We start from the raw sequence: 25,125 nt of genomic DNA, 5'->3' as shown, positions 1-25,125 counted from the left end.
AAAAGCAGTCTTTGTATCGTCGAAGCAGACTTCTGAGCTCTTGCCGCTTAATCACGCGTAGACTTGGATTTATGTCGAAGTCTGCCTCGGGAAATACGGTTGTCGGGGTAGATGCGACAGAATCCGAGAGGACAAACGCATTACTGGCTTCCAGAATTTCCTCGATGTATGCAATCGTCGTGCCCTTGTTGATGTGCTTGAACTCCTGGCTGAAGTTTGTCAGTAACACTTTCGTGTTTCCTCCGTGCAGTCGAGCGATCCCTCTTGCCACGCAAATTTTACGGTCGAGCAGTAGACGTTCGTCGCCTTCAATGACGCCTTCTACGCCAGCGGGCGTTTCGGTGCCAACCGAAATAACAATGCTGGAGCGAGGCGGGATGCTTACTTGATCTTCGAGCATACGCAAGGCGTGGTTGACTACGAGGGCTCTCAGGCGGTATCGCTTGATCTTCTGACAGCGTTATTGACTTCGACTTCACGTCGATGATTGCGCCGTGTTGGTTCAGGAAGTCCATGCCGAGAATGACGTCTCCTGAGCACTGTTGTAGGATAACGAAGGTGGCAGGGTAAGTCCGCACATGAACGGTAATTCTTGCCGTGCAGATTCCAGTCGGCATAATCAGGCGTCCTCCAGCCGTCCTAATTTGAGGGCCTTCCCATGCAGTCTTAACCTTCTTGAACTGGGCGGCGATGTGTCCATTCATGACGGAGTAATCGGCCCCTGTGTCTGTTGAGGCGGTGACTGCGTAGCCGGCGAGAAGCACATCGAGTTCGGTGGTTCTTTGTCTTGCGTTACAGTTAGGTCTTGGCGTCGGATCACCACTGTGTCGCGTTGACGTGTGGCTGATACGTGGCGTCGTCAGGTGGTATTTCGTCAGCGTATTCTTTGTATCCAGTCTTCGTCGGGACGGCGGCGTGTCGTTGTTATGTCGTCGAGGCAGTCCCTTCGTAGTCTTCGCAGGCGGCGGATCGTAGACTTCGTAGTTTTCCGGATATGGACTCTCGGATCGGCCGCGGGCTCGGCCAGTGTATGGACGGCGCTGCGACGACAGGTAGCGGACTGGTGACGGTGAACGGGACGGTCGTCCTGGGCTCGACTGAGTAGCGGCGAGGTAGTCGGCGATGTCACGAGGGCGTTCACATTCCCTCAGGCGCTGTGCGTTGAAGGCAAATCCTCGCAATCCTAGGTCGCGGTATGGGCATCGGCGCTACACATGGCCGCACTAGTACCAGAGCGGGCGGTGTTCAGGAGCGCGCCAAACGGCGGTCTTCCTCGGGGAGCTGCGCTGGGCGACGGGTGGGCGTGCTGGCGGCGATGGTGGTACTCGACGGAATTGCGGCGTGACAGGGCCCTGGCGCTGTCGCGGAGCGGGACCTTGATGGCGTGCGAAGGCGGCATAGGTCATCGCTTCTGCCTGGGGCTGCGGTAATTGAGGTTGCACGTCAGGAGCTCCCAGCGATCACTGAACCTCATCTTTCACGATGTCAGCGATCGAGGCTACTTGAGGCTGCGACGAAGGCAAGACCTTGCGCAGTCCTTCGCACACAATCGCCCTGATGGTCTCTTGGAGATCAAGGGAGCCCAGCGCTTGGATGGCGCACCGAGGCGTGAGCACTTGGCGGTTAAATCACCTAGGGCGCATTTCTAATGTTTTCTCAATCGTCGTAGCCTCTATCAGGAACTCAGCTACGGTCTTCGGTGGGTTTCGGATTAGTCCGGCGAAAAGTTCTTGCTTTACGCCTCGCATCAACAAACGCACATTTTTTTCTCTTCGGACATTTCCGGGTCGGCGTGCCGGGAAAGACGGGTCATCTCTTCCGTGAAGATGGCGATGGTCTCATTGGGTAGTTGGCCTCGGGTTTCCAGCAGAACTTCGGCCCTTTTTTTTCGGACAACGCTCGTCAACGTCCTAAGGAAGTTACTGCGGAAAAGGTCCCATGTTGCTGGGGTGGACTCCCGGTTCTCGAACCAAGTCCTCGCGGCATCTTCCAAGGAGAAGTACACGTGTCGTAGCTTATCCTCAGAGGTCCAGTTATTGAAGGTCGAGAACCTTTCGAAGGTTTCGAGCCAGGTTTCAGAATCCTCCGACGTAGCTCCACGGAAGGTAGGGGGCTCTGTGGATTGTTGAAGAACGATGGGTGACACTGGGGCAGCCATTGTGGTTGTCTTGGACACAATCATCTTGGTCTTGTCAGGTAGAAGTCCGTGCTCCGCGGGCAGCAGTTGTAGACGACGGCTTGCTCGATGGTCCGGGACTACGTTGGTGCTCTCTATACGGTCCGGGCTTGGATCACTGCTTGTCGGGAGCGTCCAGTACATAGATGAAAAGCACCTCCACCAGATGTCACGTGGCAGTTACGTTACAGAACACAGTAGAAATAGTGTGACAGACAAAACTAGCTTTTATTGGGCGAACCTGTGCCCACAAAGACAGCCTACACTTAAAGCACAACGACAGCGGCGAACACAGTCGGCAATCGTTGAAAATCTGATCAGCGGATCAAGCGCGTCGACTTTTATACAATCAGTCGTCGAATGTTCCAGAGTAATCGCTGTGACCCGCGTGCCTTCCACAAAGTGCTATATAATTCTCGTCGCGCACACATTCGATCATATTACAGAAGGTTCGGTCATAGACAGCGGATGGAAGCATCGATAACATTCCAGAAACTTCCGATACATGCAGGCGCGTCCTGCGCTGTGCGACAACATTTGTTAGGCGGTGAAACGTGTCGCGCGATACAGACAAACAAGTACACGTGTCATTATTTTGCAACTTATGCGCTTCACTACATCCTTCATTCTAGAATATAACTCGTCATCAGTAGGCCCTCCTTTTATTTGTGGGATGCATTTGAATGCACCACTGATAAGAAAAGCTGTGAATTATGCAAGAGCATCATCAATGCTTATGGTACAGAAGTGACCCCGCGATAGTTGTGCGAGTTTACGGAAGAGCGTCCTGTCAGCTGATTTTACCTTCCACCGAGGAGCGGCTGGCAAGCATTCATTCTATAAATTTTTTTTGTGCGTGTTCAGCCCTATAGGAAAGTGGTCGCTGCTGTAGCGATCTTTAATAGGATTCCAATGGAGGTACGTTATCATATATGAAGATGCTATTCACAAATCTATGGAAGAGTATGTCTTGTAAACACTATTCTAAAAGCTGGTTTATTCTCTTATAGTCGGCAAGCCCGAATGGCAAAAAGAAAACCTTCAATTAACCAGTCTCTCGATTTGCACACAGAGTCCGCCCAAGAAGAGTTGTGAGCATTTAAATCTGCAAGGACTACTTAGGATATAGGTGGATCGTCGATTAAGGCCTGCAATATTTGTTTGTTGAGCGAGAAGTTAGGGCGTGTTTAGAGAAAGACGACGCTAAGGAATTCATTTAAAAGCACAGTTAGAACTGCAACTGCCTCGAGGTTGTTTCGGAGTGCACGCAACCAACATTCTCGTAGTCAGCCGTGTACACGCCATATCCGTACCGGTAGTTTGTGTGGCGGATGCTCCTGGGCAGAAGCTCTTGCATGACGGATACCTGAGCACGACGTTGATCAGTACGCAGTCCTTCGAAGTTCTGCTTGCCTGGATGGCCAAAGAAGGACGATGCTTGAAATTATTATACGCCGGATATTACCGCAAACCAGAAATAAGCTTGTTACACATGCCTTTAACTGAGAACTCATTGTCCCAAAAGACATTGAAAGCTTTGATTATTGATCTTAAATGTCGCCCTAGACAACAATCGCACCAATAGATTGGATAGCAGTGGGGCATCCACTAATGATCAGGAAATTTGTCATTTGAATTTTTATGGTGCAGTACGGCAAGTAAAACATTTTTCCGACGCATAAAGGAACACGTGTAATTTATGACATACGTACAAACACAACAAATGAACGCCGTGTCTCGCATATCGTGCTAGTTTTACGCGACAGTTTTCGCTTATCGCATGCGGAAGCCATGTCAACAATTTCAGACACGAATGATTTAACGCAATCTATTTATTACTTTCATGAATATATTTTACTGATAAACCTTATTTGTAGTTTCACATTTCAAGATTGATATCGATAGAGAAATTATATATATTATTATAGATTATAGATTATATATTTAAAATTTATGCAGCGTAATACGCTGCTACATCCTTGTAGAGCTACTTGTTGAATCTGAACCACTGTAAATAATCATTGTCCCTGTAAGACAATCTGTGAAGATTTTGAGTACGCGCAGTGTTTGACAAATAAGCATGAAAAAGCACGTTACTCGCTGCCTTGTTTCACCTGCCTTGTTTTACCTCCCAAACGCCTACACTCAGCCAATTGATTATGTCCTTGTCCATCGGAGCTAAGAAATACTCTGTGTGCTTTGATATCAGATTGTAAAAAAAAATATGTAAGAAAAAGAGAACCCGGAGCGTTGGTTCAGTGAGAGCAATTCTCAGGCAAATGGCAAGAGAAAAGAAAAAAGATGAAATTTAAAGAGTGTGTGGTGGCTTACTTGACTTATGCTAGGCTAAATAGTACAGAAGTTGGCAAATAGGGAGCGAACCACTTTAACTAAAGCATGCATGTCATGCCAATAACGTGCGGCACTTCTTACATTGGATGGCATGATTCGAATAACGCGAAAGGGAGACAAATATTGAAACACCAAATAGTTACCAACTACGTAGTCACAATTATTTAAAGGTGCAAGAGGGTCTTTCGATGTTATTTATGGCGAGAGTAAAGCAGCTAAACCTTCGTGGCTTGAATTGCAGCCCAAGATAAATGTAAGGGGACTACACAAACCATTTGTCTGCGTCTTCCGGCGTTACGTCGAGAAACGGCTTTGCTGTCGTTTTTAAACAGCGAGAAGGAAGCGTGACTCTGATCACCTGCCTACGGCGCACACTTGGCGGGATACTCTGTAAGTGTCCACCTAGTGGACATGCTTATTTATTATGCTGCTCAAGATCTGAATTGTGGGCTGGGCTGGGCAGGAGTAAGCGTGAGGAGACAGGCTACCCCAGCCAGTCAGCGTTACAGCAGCCGAAGAAATGGACATGTCCACAAGGTGGGCACTTGCAGAATAACATCCTGCATCCTTGATGTGGAGCAGGCAGTGCTGGAGCACCAAGTGTCATGATCAAAATGTGGGTGACCAAAAAATAAAAGCAATGAATCATCGCCAACGAAAGAATATTGGGCAGATGAACGCCCCGTGATTTATTGAAGTTCGGCTTGCCGCCTCCTCTGTTGTCCAGTAGCAGAGGGCGGACAATAATAGTAGATGGCCCAACGCCCCGAAGGAAACGAACGCGAAACAGACTTTATACTTCGCGAAAGTAGGGGAATCATACGGGATAGGTACGGGCTATGCTTCAGCGGTGGCATGTTATTTACGGTCATTGCGAAGTAATACTCTGTAAAGAACGTGAGTGCGTTTTGGAGCAGGTATAAGAAATACCCCCAAGGGTCAGGGCAGAATTCAATCTTGAATTCGGTGGGAACGAGGCGCAACGTTATGCTCGACATGCAGGTAAAGTGTAAGTTTCGAGGCTTTACACCTGTTTAGTAAGCACAGTTGAACACCTCTTCTATGAACCAAATCACCCGTGAAACAGAGGATTGCCTATGTCTTTGGCGATTTTCCATCTTTCATGTGTATCGTGAACACCTCAACAACGAAAAAGTTTAGGGGCTCTTGATGGCGGATTTGTTGTTTTACAACCAGCGCTCGTCGAGACAAGTGGTAGCACTGTACTGCGCATTATCTATCCCGAATACATGGAGTCGGACTAGTGCTGTGTGCGCATTTGCGAAGTAATAGCATTGCAGAGGAAATAGTTTTCGCCGAGACACAAACAAACACAAGTAGACACCCGAAAACACAAACACACAAAGAAAGAAAGCGACATCACAATAGCGAATATCTAAGCACTCCCACTTGTTGGCTCGGGGTTAAATGCACTTAGCTGTGAGAACTGCCAATGTAAACAACGGCGAACTGTGAAACACAAGCGCATGCACATGCCGCTTGACTTCTACTGTGGGAGGCACTGGGACCTGTCCAATCGGGACACATCATTTACTCAGCGATCAATTCCTCTAATTATTCTGATCCGGATTCTCCAATAACGTAGCTGCCGGGCGTAAGTTGCCACTCTTTTATTTTGTGGCAATAAGACCACTACGACTGCCGAAAATTCTTCGAAACGTATAATTATCATTAAGCAATTTAATGCGGATTCAACATGAGTTAATAAACAATTGAGTACAATTTGTCTTTGTTGACATGCCAAGCTTCTTTTCTAGATCTGCTCATGAGGCTGTCGCCTTGTTAATGACTAAGTCATGCAAAGTCATGAACTTGATCAATAAGTACACACCCGAAAAATGGATTTCCTGTGAATCGGGCTCCACGTGATTTACTTAGTCAACACATCTAATTGTAATTTGGGCCTAATACTGGCGCCGCCTTGTGTTCGTCTATTTTTCTTTGGATGCGTATGTTATGCCCTTTCCCGACGAGAACTGTTGTGACCGACTGCCTGATGTCCACGCAACTTCGGCATAATCGCACTGAAGGCAGTACGATTGCGATAAAATGACGAAGGAGAAACAAGGTCTATGGAACGAAGAAAGCGTTTTTTTTTTTTGGACGGAATGACGGCAATCACGACTGTGTGGCAAAGATGGCGTCACTAAGACGTGACGAGAGTCGGATGACGAATAACAATATGGACCAACCCGATGGCTCGATGAAGACTGGACAACAAACCGATGAGAGCGACTCTATGACAACGGAGGCATAACAGCGTTGTAAGGCTAATTGTATTACGAGGTGTTTATCACGACAATGACGTAACGACGACGGGAGCATAAAGACGGTTTGGCGATGATGGTGGTACGGCGATGGCCCTACGCCAGTTGAATGACGAAGCTGCAGGAACGATGATTCATGCATGCATCATCGTTGCAGGAATCACGACTGGCTTCCGACAACTATACGACAACGAAGGCATGAGGAGGATGGCATGCCGATGACACCATGACGAGTTTCGGATGGCAAAGCCAGAATGACGATGGTGCAACAACTATGACGGCAACACGGCACCAGCCCACCCATAGTGGCCCGAAGTATTATATTGGCTAATATGTTGGCGTACAAAGCATCACGGCTACGTTACGACGAGAGTCAGATCGCGAAGCTGGAATGAGAATGATGAAACTATCAAGCATCGACTTTCGCACGGACAAAAGAACCTTACCAACTCGTTTGGCGTTGACATTGTTTTCAGCGCTTCTTAGAAGCGGCAACGAATCTGCCAGGCGGTGGCCAAAGACTGACAAAACGAATAATCAAAGGCGTGTCGGTGCTCGCAAAGACGACGCCAAGTTCGTAAGATGCTAAGTTGTTGTACCGTACATGTTGCCATTAACCTGCGGCCATATTTACGCAGGCCAGAGCGGCCGGTGGGTTAATGTCCGTCTAAATAAAAGCATCGACAATCACTTGGAAAAAACAACCACTCCCACTTAACCACTGCAATCGCTGTCCTTCTAGACATGTATTTTGTAATAATACGATTTCGATTTCTTATAAAAAGAAACATTCAAAATAACCGAGGCCTGCCATGTAAAAAAGCGGGCTGATATGGGCGAAGTGAGCCAGATTGTGCGCAAGGTCTCGTTTTTCATACATCTTTATATACCTTTCTTATACGAAATGCGACTCGGTATACATATATATATATATATATATATATATATATATATATATATATTGTTGTAATCGCACCGCAGGCACGATTTGTTGGGAACTCGGCGCTGACGCCCGTTGTTGCACCTGGGTCGCAAGCCCCAAGGGTAGCGTTGGCCTGGCGGCCTGGGGTACAACTGGAAGCATCCGAAGGTCCCGGCAAAGCATGAGTCGACTGGTAACAACAAAACATGTTGTTTATTCTAACATCGCAAAGAGTTGGCGGTCAGGTTGACCGAAGTAGAGAGACGGGAGTGCACTTTACTCAACAGAAGAAATCGGAGCCCCTCTTGGCGTCCGGGGGCAGCTGCTTTTATACTCTCGCAGTTGAGGGCAAGAAGGAACCCCTCTATAGACGAGCACGTGACTGTGCCGCTCGGGGACAATGGGATAAGGTGGCGCAGCGACGTGTCGGCGCCACTCGGACCCCCCTTGCTTCACAGTTGTTGGGAGCTCCTCTCCCCGGCTGCCGCGCTTCGACAAGCGTGGGCACAATGGGAAGAGAAGGAGGAGCAGCCGTCGTGTCGGCGCCGCTCGGACCCCCTTGCTTCACAGTTGTTGGGAGCTCCTCTCCCCGGCTGCCGCGCTTCGACAAGCGTGGGCACAATGGGAAGAGAAGGAGGAGCAGCCGTCGTGTCGGCGCCGCTCGGACCCCCTTGCTCCACAGTTGTTGGGAGCTCCTCTCCCCGGCTGCCGCGCTTCGACAAGCGTGGGCACAATGGGAAGAGAAGGAGGAGCAGCCGTCGTGTCGGCGCCGCTCGGACCCCCTTGCTTCACAGTTGTTGGGAGCTCCTCTCCCCGGCTGCCGCGCTTCGACAAGCGTGGGCACCAATATGCACATACACTCACACACGCACATGAAGACACGTGGCATTGGAACATGCCTGGACGCGCTTGGCAGGGAGGCGTAGCGGCGGCGCCGAACGGGCCAAAATGTCTGCCGCTTTGAACGAAGCCCTGGCGTCTGTTGTATCCGCGCCGGCTAAACCGCGCATCGTAGGCGAAACGTAACAGACCGCCCCGCCGGGGGAAGGAGATCCCGATGGTCAGGGGACTGCATCCGCTGTCCGGAGAGATGTCGCTCGATGATGCTCATAACCGAAGTCGGGCGTCCCTCGACGCTTCTTGAGCGCAGCGCACAGAGAAGGCCTCGTTCTCTCGTTCAGGTTCGCACGGGACACTGCAAAGTGACTTCGGGAGAGTTCACATTTTTGTTCTCGTTCCCGGCCAGAGTTAGAACTACGCTGAAACTGAACCGCTCAGTCAGCAAGCACGGCACAACCCTCACTAAGCCCTGCCAGGCTCTTTCCCCTTTTATACCACTGCCTAGGTCCTTACAGTAGTCTAGCAGCACTCAGAACGCGTCCACAAATTGGAAAGTTGCACTAGAAAGCATATCATCACTTTGAAACACTAAAGAAAAGCAATATGTTAAAAATCCTGCCTCGGGAAGAAAAACATCAGTAACAATTTTGAGGCTGATTCCTACGTTAGGGGCTTCGACTTAAGCCATCGGCGTTAACGTTGGGACTCCCCTTTTTGTAACGCACCTCAAAGGAATATTGTTGCAAAGCGAGGCTCCAGAGCAGGAGGCGGCCATTTTTGGGAGAGATGGTCTGCAGCTATTGGAGAGGGCAGTGATCCGTCTCAATGATAAACCTCGAGCCGGCTAGATAGCATGACAATTTCTGAACGGCCCACACGAGACACGCACACTCTTTCTCGGTGGCGCTGTACGCCTGCTCACGACTCGTCAGCTTACGACTAGCATACAGGACGGGGTGTTCTACTTCTCCATTTTCCCGTTGGCACAGTACAACGCCCATGCCTCGCTCACTAGCATCGCACTGAACAACGAACCCTTTTGTATAGTCTGGCGATCGTAGCACAGGCTGGCTTGTTAGGGCACTCTTTAGGGCGCTAAAAGCTCTTTCCTTTGTCTCGTCCCAGACGACTGTTTGCGGCTCTGTCTTTCTTAGAGCATCCGTCAGGGGAGCCGCGATATCAGAGTACCTGGGGATGTACCTCTGATAGTAGCTGGCGACACCTAAGAACGACCGAATATCGGTCTTCGTGCGCGGTTGCGGGAAGTCTCGCACAGCGGCCACCTTTATTTCAGAGGGGCGGCGACGACCCTGACCAATCACGTGACCGAGGTAGACAACCTCGGCCTGTGCTAACTGGCACTTAGGAGCCTTGACTGTCAAGCCCGCTTCGCGCAGGCGGGTTAGCACTGCCCGCAAGTGTGCCATATGCTCAGACCAGGATGCGGAGAATATCGCTACGTCGTCTAGATACGGTAAAGCGAATTCTTGCTGTCCCCGCAACACTTTATCCATGAGGCTTGAAAAACAGTATGGCGCGTTCTTCAAACCAAAACTCAACACTTTAGGACGGAATGTTCCCATTGGTGAAATGAACGCCGCATACCTACTAGCCTCTTCTGTAAGTGGAACCTGCCAATAACCCCTGACAAGATCTAGGGTGGAAATAAACTGAGCGCTACTAACTTTCTCAAGGCGCTCCTCGATGTTAGGGATCGGATAAATTTGATCCTTAGTGATGGAATTAAGCCTGCGGTAGTCGACGCAAGGACGAGGTTCCTTGCCCGGTACCTCAACTAAAATCAAAGGGGAGGTATAATCACTCTCACCTGCCTCAATAACACCGAGCTGTAGCATTTTCTTTAACTCAGCCTCCATAATATCGTTCTGGCGGGGTGACACCCGATACGCCTTGGATCGTACTGGCTCTGGGGAGGTAAGTTCTAAATCATGAGTAAGTACAGAAGTCCTACCAGGCCTCTCAGAGAACAGACCTTGAAACTCTTGTAAGAGCTGGTGTAGTTCGGTTTTCTGCTCAGGCGACAGCGGTGATCCACTGACTAAGTCACTAATGACTTGATCGGTGTCTTCCCTGTTCGTCACTGAGCCTAGTCCCGGAAGCTCTTCAGGAACGTTTACCATCATGCACACCACTGCTTCCCTTTGTCTATAAGGTTTGAGCAGATTACAGTGGTAAACTTGCTGTGCTTTCCGCTTTCCTGGCAGACTCACCACGTAGTTAACGTCCGACAGTTTCTGAACAATTCGTGCTGGGCCCTCCCACTGCACGTCTAGTTTGTTGTTTAGCGATGTGCGCAATATCATGACCTCATCGCCCACCTCAAAACGACGGGCCCTGGCGGTCCGATCATAATAAACCTTGGCCCTCTGCTGGGCCTTTGCCATTGCTTCACCTGACAACTCCTGTGCCCTTCTTAAGCGTTCGAGGAGCTTAAGCACGTACTCTACCACGACTGGGTCGTCGCCCCTGCCTTCCCACGATTCTCGAAGCATGCGAAGCGGAGACCGAAGCGAGCGACCGTACACCAGCTCAGCTGGCGAAAACCCCGTAGCCGCATGCGGCGCGGTCCTTAATGCAAACATCACCCCAGGCAGACACAGCTCCCAGTCAGTTTGATGTTCAAAACACAATGCTCTCAACACGCGCTTCATGACGGAGTGGAGCTTCTCAACGGAATTCGACTGTGGGTGGTACACTGAGCTGTGTAACAGCTTTACCCCACACCTTTCGAGAAAAGTTGTCGTCAAAGCGCTAGTAAACACTGTGCCCTGATCTGATTGGATTTCCGCAGGAAAACCAACTCGCGCAAAAATGGACAGTAGTGCATTGACTATTTCAACTGAGCTGAGTTCTTTAAGCGGCACTGCTTCAGGGAACTTTGTCGCTGGGCAGACCACAGTCAAAATGTGTCTGTACCCCGTGGCTGTTACCGGCAGAGGTCCCACTGTATCAATAACGAGCCGTCTAAAAGGCTCCGTAATGATAGGTACCAATCTCAACGGCGCCCTCGATTTGTCCCCTGGTTTGCCCACCCGCTGACAGGTGTCACATGTCTTCACAAAGTGGTCTGCGTCCCGAAAACACCCTGGCCAATAGTACTCTTGCAAGAGACGGTCCTTAGTTTTCTTAACTCCTAGGTGTCCGGACCACGAACCCCCATGCGACAAGCGCAACAGATCCTGACGGTAGCACTGAGGCACGATCAGCTGATCGAACTCCACTCCCCTGCGGTCTAGATACTTCCGGTACAGGACCCCACCTCTTTCCACAAAGCGAGCATTTTTCTTGGCGATACCTTCCTTGATAATGCAGCGTATGTTTTCTAGGCTGCCATCCTTCTTTTGCTCGGCTATCAAAGCCGACCGGCTGACTTTTAGCAACCTATTAAGTCCGTCTGACGTAGGCGCGATGAGCAAATCTGCAGATAGCTCTTCTAACTTTCCCGCATCGGGATTTTCCTCTCCAGTATCTGGTGCCTTTAACGTTACAGACTCAATTTTATTCAGTTCGGGCGTGCTCTGAATATCAGCTTGCTGCGCCTCTGACCCTTTCTCATTGTTTGATTACGTCGGCCCCGCAACTACCGCCTTTGCAGCGAGCTCCCGAACCTTCGATCTGGTTAAGGCCTGAACGCTAGCCTCACCAAACAAAAGCCCCTTCTCGCGCAGGAGGTGATCGGACCTGTTTGAAAATAGGTACGGGTACTGGGGGGGCAGCATGGATGACACTGCGGCCTCCGTCTCAAGCGCTCCGAATGGTCCTTCAATAAGCACTTTTGCTACGGGCAGACACACGCTATGAGCTTCCACGGCTTGCTTGATCCATGCGCACTCGCCCGTGAACATATGGGGTTCTACGTAAGACGGGTGAACTACATCCATTGTAGCTGCGGAATCGCGAAGCACTCGGCACTCTTTCCCGTTCACGAGGAGGTCTCGCATGCAAGGCTCGAGAAGCTTCATGTTCTCGTCAGTGCTGCATATTGACAAAAACACAACTTTTGGTTTTGTTTCCGAACACTGCGCCGAAAAGTGACCCGGCTTCTGGCACGTATAACAAATGCGCGCTTGCCTCGTCTCGAACCGCTTTCTGTCCGGACACTGCGCCGAAAAGTGACCCGGCTTCTGGCACGTATAACACACGCGCGCTTGCCTCATCTCGAACCGCTTTCTGCGTTCGGCTTCGGCTGCCGCCGTCTCCTTAGGTTCGGTCGCACTATTTTCACTCGCATCCGCACTACGTGTGTTCCCCTTTAATCTCATGGGCGTGAACTTCGGCCTCTCAAACTTCGAGCCAAATTCACCCTTTTGACCGTCCTTAGCTCCGCGAGCCCGACGCGTCACAAACTCCTCGGCTAGCTCAGCGGCTTTAGCCACCGTACAAACGTCTGGCCTATCCAAGACCCAGTACCGCACGTTCTCAGGTAACTGACTATAAAACTGTTCTAGCCCGAAGCACTGCAGAACTTTCTCGTGGTCACCAAACGCTTTCTCTTCTTTGAGCCACTCCTGCATGTTTGACATAAGCCTGTACGCAAACTCTGTGTATGACTCACTTCTGCCTTTCTCATTTTCCCGAAACTTCCGACGGAAAGCCTCCGCTGACAGCCTGTACTTCTTTAGCAGACTCGATTTCACTTTGTCGAAATCCTCTGCCTCCTCTCTATTCAAGCGAGCGACTACGTCGGCCGCCTCGCCGGGTAACAAAGTAAGCAAGCGCTGTGGCCACGTTTCCCGAGAGAACCCCTGCTTGTCGCACGTTCGCTCAAAGTTAACCAGGAACAAACCAATGTCCTCTCCAAGCTTAAACGGCCGCATCAGGTCAGTCATTTTGAACAACACTCGTTCTCCTGCACCGTTTGCCTGACTTCCATTACGAGCGCGTTCCATCTCTACCTCGAGACGCTTCATTTCCAAAGCGTGTACGCGCTCTTCTTTTTCTTTCTCTTCTTTACGTTCACGCTCTTCTTTCTCTTTCTGTTCTTTAAGTTCGCGTTCCTGTCTTTTTGACCTCTCCTCAATAGTCTCAAGGCATTCCGACAGCTCGTCATCCTCAGCCTCTAACTCAAGAATAGCCTTTAGCAGTTCTGGTTTTCTGAGTTTGTCCGAGACATCCAGACCCAACTCTCTTGCAAGCTCCAACAATTTCGGTTTGCGCAACGACTTCAAATCCATGGCTGCTCTGAATGCTGCTTTCTCTACTGCTTACTATTGTCTTGCCGCAAACTAACCCGGCAGCAACGACAACCACAATTACCAGCTCTGTTTCTGACACAAACAAAAGCCTGGCAAAGCTCAGAAGAAGAAAGTCCCGCACTCACCAAACCTCGCAGCCAAGAATCCAGCGCAATCGTTCCGCTGCAGGCAACCAGTCATCACACAGGGCTCGTTGCACTGCTCCCGGATCGTCGTTGAGCTGCTCAGCATACCGTCAACCGCATATCTTCGCTGCTGGCCTCCGTTGTCGCGATCTCACCGCTGGCAGACAGTTGTTGTAATCGCACCGCTGGCACGATTTGTTGGGAACTCGGCGCTGACGCCCGTTGTTGCACCTGGGTCGCAAGCCCCAAGGGTAGCGTTGGCCTGGCGGCCTGGGGTACCACTGGAAGCATCCGAAGGTCCCGGCAAAGCATGAGTCGACTGGTAACAACAAAACAACTTGTTTATTCTAACATCGCAAAGAGCTGGCGGTCAGGTTGACCGAAGTAGAGAGACGGGAGTGCACTTTACTCAACAGAAGAAATCGGAGCCCCTCTTGGCGTCCGGGGGCAGCTGCTTTTATACTCTCGCAGTTGAGGGCAAGAAGGAACCCCTCTATAGACGAGCACGTGACTGTGCCGCTCGGGGACAATGGGATAAGGTGGCGCAGCGACGTGTCGGCGCCACTCGGACCCCCCTTGCTTCACAGTTGTTGGGAGCTCCTCTCCCCGGCTGCCGCGCTTCGACAAGCGTGGGCACAATGGGAAGAGAAGGAGGAGCAGCCGTCGTGTCGGCGCCGCTCGGACCCCCTTGCTTCACAGTTGTTGGGAGCTCCTCTCCCCGGCTGCCGCGCTTCGACAAGCGTGGGCACAATGGGAAGAGAAGGAGGAGCAGCCGTCGTGTCGGCGCCGCTCGGACCCGCTTGCTTCACAGTTGTTGGGAGCTCCTCTCCCCGGCTGCCGCGCTTCGACAAGCGTGGGCACAATGGGAAGAGAAGGAGGAGCAGCCGTCGTGTCGGCGCCGCTCGGACCCCCTTGCTTCACAGTTGTTGGGAGCTCCTCTCCCCGGCTGCCGCGCTTCGACAAGCGTGGGCACCAATATGCACATACACTCACACACGCACATGAAGACACGTGGCATTGGAACATGCCTGGACGCGCTTGGCAGGGAGGCGTAGCGGCGGCGCCGAACGGGCCAAAATGTCTGCCGCTTTGAACGAAGCCCTGACGTCTGTTGTATCCGCGCCGGCTGAACCGCGCGTCGTATGCGAAACGTAACAATATGTATATATATATATATATAAATATATATATAACCCAGACCTCGCACGCAATCTGGTTCACTTACGCCAACATCGGCACGCTTTTTGATATGGAAGGCTTCGGTAATTTTGCACTTTTGTCTTTTGAAACAACAATATCGTACTATTACAAAAGAGAGGTTTAGAAGGACAGCTATTGCAGTGGTTGAGTGTGAGCCTTTGAATATATATAGGTGCGAGTCCACGCTGTATGCTACCTTTGCTTTGTCTCTCATTTCTTCTGCGCGCTAAAGCTTCATAATGAATAGCTACCAACTCGCCCAGCTTTCAATACATATATGATTAAGATGGCTTCACGAGCAGCAGCGCATGCCTGTTGGGACACCCTGGCCGTTGGTACGGCGTGACAGACAGACAGACAGACAGACAGACAGACAGACAGACAGACAGACAGACAGACAGACAGACAGACAGACAGACAGACAGACAGACAGACAGACATATTATATACATACATACATATATGATTAAGATCGCATCACGCTCAGCAGCGCATACCTATTGGGACACTCCGGTAAGCATATTAGGGCGCTGAGTCGGCGTAAGAGATATGGATGGATGGATGGATGGATGGATGGAGGGATGGATGGATGGATGGATGGATGGATGGATGGATGGATGGATGGATGGATGGATGGATGGACGAATGGATGGATGGATGGATGCATGGACGGACGGACGGACGGATGGACGGATGGATGGATGGATGGATGGATGGATGGATGGATGGATGGATGGATGGATGGATGGATGGATTGATGGACCGACACAGACAATACACAGACAGACAGATGAAGCTTAAAAGGCTGAATTGGGGAAATGATGGTAGTCTCAGTAATTTTGTTTAGGCGTGGAAAGTCGCATTTTCCTACTTGCCTCAGCTACAGTGTTTCCTATGCTGAAACAAATAAAATTTTACTCATATGGAGCTTTCTGGAAATGAAAAATTTATTCGAAGTCAATATATCTGGGAGCTTTCCAGCGCTCCGTAACTAAAGTTCCTTTCGTGATTTCAGTTCACAGTAGACTGAAAGATTGTATTTTTCGCAAACACAGCCAGTTTAATATATTAATCTTTTAATGCACAAAGTGACACCTTAAGTAATGTGCCTCTGGTCGCTGTTGTGCTGGTATGGACAAATTCTGAAACGATTTTGCAGCAAAGCTGAAGTGTCTGCATTATGTTTGAAAACAGCCACGTATTAACGTTCTGGTTTGGATGGTGCTTACAACACATGGGAACCCCATGAAACGTTCCCCATGTGAGACTGTCCGACTTATCGAAAAATAGTTGATAGGATAAGCGAGCAGTTTATCACTATGAGTAAAAAATGGCTTATAGAGGCTCTGGAAAACAATTTTTTCAAGCGAAGCTCGTATTGGCCCACGAGTTTCCATGGCGGTCTAGCCACGTAAGAACCCAGTTGCTCCCAGAGCAGAGCAGCAGGAGGAAAGGGCGGTTTGATGAGCAGACAGTTGCGTCGTATCGTGATCCATTCGCGAGGATTACAGCTGCATAGGCACGCGGTCACGCCACGCGCACAACCTATCAGAGCCGTTTCGCTTCCGTCGAGTTGGGAAAGGGCACAAACGTTCTAGCGCGCGCTGCCACCGTCTTCGTTTCCGTTTAGCTCGGAACCGGCATGGGACGCGCGCGCTTTGTGCATTCCCCCAAGGAGCAGGTAGCGCTCAACTATTGGCGGCGAGAACTCGCCCGTGAAAGGGCTCACCGTTGGCGCTCCGATCCAGCCGTTAGAACCGCCCCAGCCGAGGCAATACTGATAGCAACGTGAACAAGATCCTGACCTGACGGAGCGGAAGGCACCGTTACTTGTAAGTTACACAATCGTGTCGAAGGTCAAGTGCACGCCGGACAAGCGTCACTTACCCCCATTTTGTGGTAGGGAAAGGGTTGGCGATTTGTTTATAACCGAGAGCACACAAATTATGGGTTACATGGAATTCAATTACCTCTGGATTATATTCACAAGGAAGTTAAAATAAGACGTGTTAATGACAGCTATTTGAACTGTACCAAGATTACTCTTCTCAATGCTGCTGCTCATAGCGTTTACTCTGTATAGCGCGGTGCCCATAGCAATGACCTGTGTCTTCGCCCTTCAACTGCTGCATTTATTTCACCCTTTCACGCTTGGCGTCGGGCAAACGCCCCTGGGAACGAGAAAGAAGCGGTTAGAGCACGCTATGTGCAGGTTAAAGGCGTGGGAATCGCTTGTGTGTTTAATTTTACGTGTGATTCAATCATTGCAGTGTGTTCAATGGTTGACTTCTACTATCTATCTATCTCTCGAGTCTATGACGACATTAGCGGGACATAATCCATGCATTCTCGATAGCCGCAGAATACTGCGAGTGATGTCGGCAGCGGAAGAATAATGTGCACGTATATTCTATCCTTGCTTACTAACCTCATGCACGTGCACATTGCAAACGCTTGATTATCTACAAAACATTATAGCAGTGCCTTTTGTGCGCACGTTTCGTACAAGCAGCAACACAGCGAAGGGGGTTCTGCGAGCATGGGCCAAACTGGGTTCTTGCAACAAAGCAGGCGTCTGGTGTGAAGGTGTAGCATTGCACACGCCCGTGCTGTCGTGATCGTGTGTTTCCTAATACTCCCGCTTCGGGCCAACGTGAGTTAAGGATTACGCTGGCGGGTTGGTGTCTTTCCAACAATGTAGCGAGCGCTGATGAGCAGGCTGGGAAGGAGGGGTTCAATTGACGGCACATGTGAACGAGAGGAGGCACATGCGCAATGACGTGGTTCTACACCATGTCCATGCTTCGTTAGAGGGCGCAATATTACAGGCCACAAATATGTCATGGTGTTTTACCAGGGCAATATGTGAACGCGCTTGTCTTTGTTTCTTACTGCAATCATTCCTCTTGCGTGAAATAGATTTCAATGGATATGCAAGGAAACCGGGGTATGGTCAAAACACTAAACAAATGAAAGCGTCGTATATATCACTCGGAACATGCTGGGCCGGAGCAGCGCTAATCTTTCAAATATTGAAAAAAGACCACGTAAACAAATAGAATGCACTACGCCTGCCTGACACTGCAATCTTTTCTTTTTTTGGAGCGTTACCCCAGGCAGCTCCGGACCGCTCGTACCTAGCACACTCGTAAATGCACACACAGTGCGGATCGCTGAATTATTTGTTTTCCTATCGCAGACGGGTTTTCCTGAATCTTACGTAGAAATTAGGCGTTAGTGGATGACGGCTGATCGATCAGCACGACATGTCTCTGCTCAAATTATCAACACTCAGGCACTTTCTCACTACAGTATGCGGATGCATCACCAACCACAATCAAATGCAGGCTACTATTTATCGCTCCGTGGTTCTTTAAGGTGCGTCATGTTCATAATTCTCACCTGGTACGTCAGGTGGCCGCGCGGTTGTCGTAGTTGTTGTCTCAACCACTGCAGTTGTAGTTTTTCTCATGTGGTCTTCATCATCGGTCCTTGAACACAATTGTGAAGCGAAATAGAGAGCTGTACGACACCATTCAATATATTTGCAACCAGAAACGCGTCAAGATCAACAGGTTTTTTACCCTGTCCCCTTCATGAACCGGAGATAGACCCGCGATCCCCCGAATCGGAGCGCAGTAACTGATCAGTCCACACCGCTCATTTGAATACAAGCACTTCAATATTCCCTTTTCCCCTGAAATATTACGTGAACCGTCCTTAACCAATTCTTGAAGCGGGAACTTTGAAGGCACAATATAGCAGCTTTCCCAGTCATGTTCGGAAAAGGGGGGGGGGGGGTCTTCTTATAAGCCTTACGTGGAAACTTCTAAATTAGGATTCACAAATAAATCAGGTTTGTGTAGCTTCCTACATGGGGCATTAAATCTGCCGGAATTCAGTAACTTTCGAGAATCTTTTGGCAATGCGTCGATTTAAGAAATAAAATGTGCGGTTGAAATCAGCCTTGAAAACCAGTCCCTTATTATTGCGGCAAAGCATCCAGATCATTTACATAATGTCGCGTCAGTGAGCTACTTTTGTTTTTTGAAGACATACAAATTTACAAATATTGCAAACAATACTGCTTACATGCAATCTGAAATAAATAAACCCCTTATTTTTTCATTTGCGCATCTTTGGAGAGCTCTAAACTGCATTTCTCTTGGGGTGTAGGGAAGTTAAAGAGAATCGAATGCTTCCAGGATTCCCGACTTACTGATTATATTCACCGTGAAACGCTTTATTTCCTATATATTGTAAAGTACACTTGAAATGATGCAAGTTATATTCACCAGAAAACAGACAAACAGGCTTAAATAAATTTTTAATAAATGATTTCCTATTGAAGCAAGTCATAACTAATATAGTTGAAGATGTCCCCTTCGTAAAGATACACCCGCGTTCTTAAAACTCAACCTACTGCGTGCTATGAAAAGCAATTGTAAGCAAAGTACATATGAGCGTGATCCATTCGTTTGGGCTCAATACTGTTGAAGCATTAAACAATTTCAGTCGTTCGATTTGGTTTAGTTTAGGTTGCATCATGTTAACGTTAGGTGCGGACAGGTGGTGGCGCCTTGCCGACAGCTGTGCGATATGACCGGCGACCCGCGGTCCGCTACGGACTTCGTTCAGCGCCTGAATGCTCAGCCTGTGGTGGATTGGTGCCCTCTGGAGTGAGCAATTATTCGACTGAAACAATTTTACTGGTCGCACTCTGCAACGTTGAAAGTCAAAAACAGGCTTAATCTAGCGGACAACCTCACGCGTAATCCGAGCTTTATTTGAAACTATTCACAAGGAATCCCAATTATTACTCTGTAAGCCACCGCATCAAAAAAACACCTGAATAGCGCATCGGCACAGTGCATTCTATTTTTTTGAACAACCGGAAAATGCAGATACTCAATGCTACGAGCTTATACGCTCTTTGCAAATTGAGTTTATTACTGCCTCTTTCCAAGCACGTGGGATATACTTTGACGATGATATGGCATTGAACATATATAGGATAGTTTTCTGTGTGTAATTGGTATAATTCAATAAATGATTTGAGCACATCCTAGAGCAGAGATATTTCAGCAGTGCTCTGCCTGGTGCTGTGATAAGTTAAATGGATGATTGTATGCTTTATTTGGTGCACATATTTGTTCAAAGGGCTGTCGTTCTGCTCGTTTTCCTTGTCTAAGTTCAAGAATTGTGCATGAAGTTACATATCGTGCTGAAAATGGGCGCCCAGCAATTCTGCTTGGTCTTCGAGACTCCCTATTTATCAAAGGTCCCAACTTTCACTGCGGGCTTTTTATTATATTATCTCTATTCCATACATTTCCCTCATATGTATAAGAGGTTGTGCCGGACACATAGTATTGCTAACTTTCTTTCTTAGCCTGTGAAGAAGACTTTATTCCTTACGGTTTTACGTGCTCAAAATATCAATAACTCATCCGCAGTTTCGACATACCGAAGGCGTCCATAAACCTTATTTTGCAACTTACACGCTTCACTACATCCTTCATTCTAGAATGTAACTAGTCGTCAGTAGGTGCTCCTTTTATTTGAGGGATGCATTTGAATGTACCACTGATAGGAAAAGCTGTGAATTATGCAAGAGCATCATCAATGCTTCTGGTACAGAAGCGACATCGCGACACATGTGTGAGTTTACGGAAGAGCGTCCAGTCGCCTAATTTTACCTTCCACCGAGGAGCGCGTGGCCAGCATTCATCCTATAATTTTGTTTGTGTGTTCAGCCCTATAGGAAAGTGGTCGTTGCTGCACCGATATTTAAGGATTCCAATGGAGGTACGTTATCCTATTTGGAGATGCTATTCACAAATCTCTGGAAGAGTATGTCTTGTAAGCACTATTCTAAAAGCTGGTTTAATCTTTTATAGTCGGCATGCCCCAATGACAAAAAGAAAATCTTCAATTAACCAGTGTCTCGATTTGCACACAGGGTCCGCCGAAGAAGACTTGTGACCTTTTAAATCTGCAAGGACTACTTAGGATATAGGTGGATTGTCGACTAACGCCTGCAATATTTGTTTGTGGAGCGAGAAGTTAGGGCGTGTTTAGAGAAAGACGACGCTAAGGAGTTTATTTAAAAGCACAGTTAGAACTGCAAACTGCCTCGAGGCGGTTTTGGAGTCCAACGCAACCAACATTCTCGAAGTCAGCCGTGTATACGCCATATCCGTACCTGTAGTTTGTATGGCGCATACTCCTGGGCGGAAGCTCTTGCATGACGGTAACCTGAGCTCGGCGTTGATCAGTACGCAGTCCTTCGAAGTTCTGCTTGCCTGGACGGCGAAAGAAGGACGATGCTTGAAATTATTATACGCTGGATGTTACCGCAAACCAGAAGTACGCTTGTTACACATGCCTTTACCTGAGAACTCACTGTCGCAAAAGACATTGAAAGCTTTGATTATTGGTCTTAAAAGTCGCCCTAGACAACAATCGCGCCAATACATTGGATAGTAGTGGAGCATGCACAATTGATCAGTAAATTTATCACTTGAATTTTCATGGTGCGGTACCGCAAGTAAAACGTTTTTGCGACGCATAACAAAACAGGTGTGATTTATGACATACGTGCATACACAACAAATGAACGTCGTGTCTCGCATATCGTGCTAGTTTTTCGCGACCATTATCGCTTATCGCATGCGGAAGCCATGTCAACAATTTCAGATGCGATTGACTTAACACGATCTATTTATTACTTTCATGAATATATTTTGCTGATAATACCTTTTTGTCGTTTCTCATTTCAAGATATATATCGATAAATAGATTATATATATAATTATAGATTATATATTTAAAATTTATATAGCGTAATATGCTGCTTCATACTTGTAGAGCGGCTTGTTGAATGTGAAGAACTATAAATAATCATTGTGTCTGTAAGACACTCTGCGAAGATTCTGAGTACACGCAGTGTTTGACAAATAAGCATGAAAAAGAACGTTCCTTGCTGCCTTGTTTTACCTGCCTTGTTATACCTGCCAAACGCCTACCCTCAGCCAATTGATCATGTCCTTGTCGATCGGAGCTAAGAAACTCTCTGTGCTTTGATTACAGATTGTAAAATAAAGAGAGGACGCGGAGGGTTTGTTTAGTGACAGCAATTCTCAGGACAATGGCAAGAGAAACGAAAAACACTAACATTTAAAGAGCGTGTGGTGGCTTAGTTGACTTATGTTAGGCTAAAGAGTACAGAAGTTGGCAAATAGGGAGCGAAACAGTTTAACTAAGCATGTCATGTCAATAACGTGCGGCATTTCTTACATTAGATGGCATGATTTGAAGAACGCGAAAGGGAGACAAACATTGAAACACCAAATAGGTACAAACTACACAGCGGCTACATAGCAAAGACCTGCGGCAGTTTAACGCGCACCCAATACATGATACACGGGTATTTTGCGTTTATTCTCCACGGAAATGTTGCCGCTGCAGCCGGAATCTGGTACCGCGACCATGTGCTTCGCAGCTTAACTTTCAAGCCCCTAAGTAACCCCGGTGTGCATGCCTCAAATCAGCAGCAGCGCTGCGAGAAATGCCGCTGTGAAGGCTATGGACCATATCATACCCACAGCCCTTCTATACGTTTATCTCGATAAAAGTACAAGAGCTGCTTTTCGTTTACCTGCACGGCAGTATAGCCAGCGCTGAAAGAAGTTAAAGCCATGAAATCGCGTTTAGCATCACACCACCCTATTAACTGAGCTGCCGCTAATAAACGTGGCCACGTCGTTGTAACTAAAAACAAAAGTTCGCTTTAAAAACCGGTGCTTTTCTGTAGCGCTGCTGGTTCCTTCTTTGTTGATGGAACAAACGAAAGCCATCATCCAACCTGACCCTAGGGCGACGTGGTATACAATAGACACTACGCCAAACACCGCGGCCTCTCAATCCCTATCCACTACTTTGTTTTGCATTGTGACCAAGTTGTGCAACAAGACTGAGCATGAACACGTAACTTCTCAGAATAAAATTAGGGGAAATCATCCTGCGAAATCTCACAAAATTATTACTCCGTCGTCAAAACAGAAAACATTAGTACATGCGAAAAATACAAAACACACTCAGAAAGGCAAAAAAAAAAATCACGAGATAAAAAACGAAAATGTTTCGCCTCATTTTCAAAACCTACGATAAAAATATTGTGTGTGGAATTTGAGGATTTGCGCAAATAAATTACGGCAGGACCCAGTCCATGATGACTTCCGATGGCAATGCGATTAGAATTCAAGCAATGTAGTGACACTGTACTGCTGAAGTGACGATTTTTATTAAAATCTCTAGTGGGTCATTGTGGAACTTTCTTTGCTTTGGCTACAAGCGACCAGACCTCTGTTGTATTGATGTCGCTTGCCGAGGTCGCCCATGACCATAGCGCTATGGCCATGATTGCATGAACACGACGACGTGAGGATGGTCAAATGACAAAGTACGACCACGATAGAATGATGAATAAGCAATGACGTCGGTGAAATGGCAAAGGCACCGTGACGACGTCGGCATCACCACAACGAAATTATTCCGAGATAATGACGATGATATGACGATGACAGCGTGACAAGTGACGGCATGTCGACAATGGGGTTACAACGAGTGTATCACAATGATGACCTGACGATGGTATGGCGAAACTGAATGACAGAACTGGGGAATTGCAACGATGAGACGACCACAACGACATGACAACGGTATAAAAACAAGGGATGCATGACAGCGACTGCCTGGCGTCCACGCAACTTCGGCATAATCGCAAATAATGGCAGTACAATTGCGATAAAATGACGAAGGAGAAACAAGGTCGATGGAACGAAGAAAGCGGTTTGTTGAGGAAGGAATGACGGCAATCACTACTGTGTGGCAATGATGGCGTGACTAAGACGTGACGAGAGTCGGATGAAGAATAACAATATGGAACTACCACGATGGCATGATGAAGGCTGGACAACAAACCGATCAGAGCGACTGCATGACAACGGTGGAATAACAGCGCTGTAAGGCTAATGGTATTACGAGGTGTTTATGACGACAATGACGTGACGACGACTGTAGCATAAAGACGGTTTAGCGATGATGGTGCGACGGCCATGGCCTTACGGCAGTTGAATGACGACGCTGCAGGAACGATGATTCATGCATGCGTCATCGTTGCAGGAATCACGACTGGCTTCCGAAAACTATATGACAACGAATGCATGACGAGGATGACATGCCGTTGACACCATGACGAGATTCGGATGGCAAAGCCAGAATGACTATGGTGCAACAACTATGACGGCAACACGGCACCAGCCCACCCATAGTGGCCCGAAGCATTATATTGGCTAATATGTTGGCGTACAAAGCATCACGGCTACGTTACGACGACAGTCAGATCGCGAAGCTGGAATGAGAATGATGAAACTATCAAGGATCGACGTTTCCCACGGACTAAAGAACCTTGCCAACTCGTTTGGCGTTGACATTGTTTTCAGCGCTCCTTAGAAGCGGCAACGAATCTGCCAGGCGGTGGCCAAAGACTGACAAAACGAATAATCAAAGGCGTGGCGGTGCTCGCAAAGAAGACGCCAAGTTCGTAAGATGCTTAGTTGTTGTACCGTACATGTTGCCATTAACCTGCGGCCATATTTACGCAGGCCATAGCGGCCGGTGGGTTAATGTCCATCTAAATAAAAGCATCGACAATCACTTGGAAAAAACAACCACTCCCACTTGACCACTGCAATCGCTGCCCTTCTGGCGTATATATATATATATATATATATATATATATATCCCAGACCTTCCACACAATCTGGTTCACTTACGCCATTATAAGCCCGCTGCTTTTTGATATGGAAGGCCTCGGTAATTTTGCACCTTTGTTTTATGAGACAAGAAAATCGTATTCTTACAAAAGACAGGTTTAGAAGGAACGCGATTGCAGTGGTTGAGGGTGAGCCTTTGAATATATATAAGGTGAGAGTCCGCGCTG

The 25,125-nt window shown here is 48.2% G+C and overlaps 1 protein-coding gene across 1 annotated transcript in view; it reads right to left on the bottom strand.

Annotated features, from left to right (window-relative positions):
• LOC142558383 (uncharacterized) overlaps nt 1-25,125 on the bottom strand; it is a 72,275-nt gene that overhangs the window by 33,414 nt on the left and 13,736 nt on the right. The window contains exon 6 of the mRNA XM_075670526.1: nt 21,325-21,424. Coding sequence (XP_075526641.1) covers nt 21,325-21,424 — 100 coding nt within the window. The remainder of the gene's footprint in view (nt 1-21,324; nt 21,425-25,125) is intronic.

Source organism: Dermacentor variabilis, chromosome 9 (genome assembly GCF_050947875.1).
Source record: "Dermacentor variabilis isolate Ectoservices chromosome 9, ASM5094787v1, whole genome shotgun sequence".
Classification (NCBI taxonomy): Eukaryota; Metazoa; Arthropoda; class Arachnida; order Ixodida; family Ixodidae; genus Dermacentor; species Dermacentor variabilis.
Note: the sequence above shows the minus strand (reverse complement) of the source record. Positions and strands in the feature narration are given on the sequence as shown.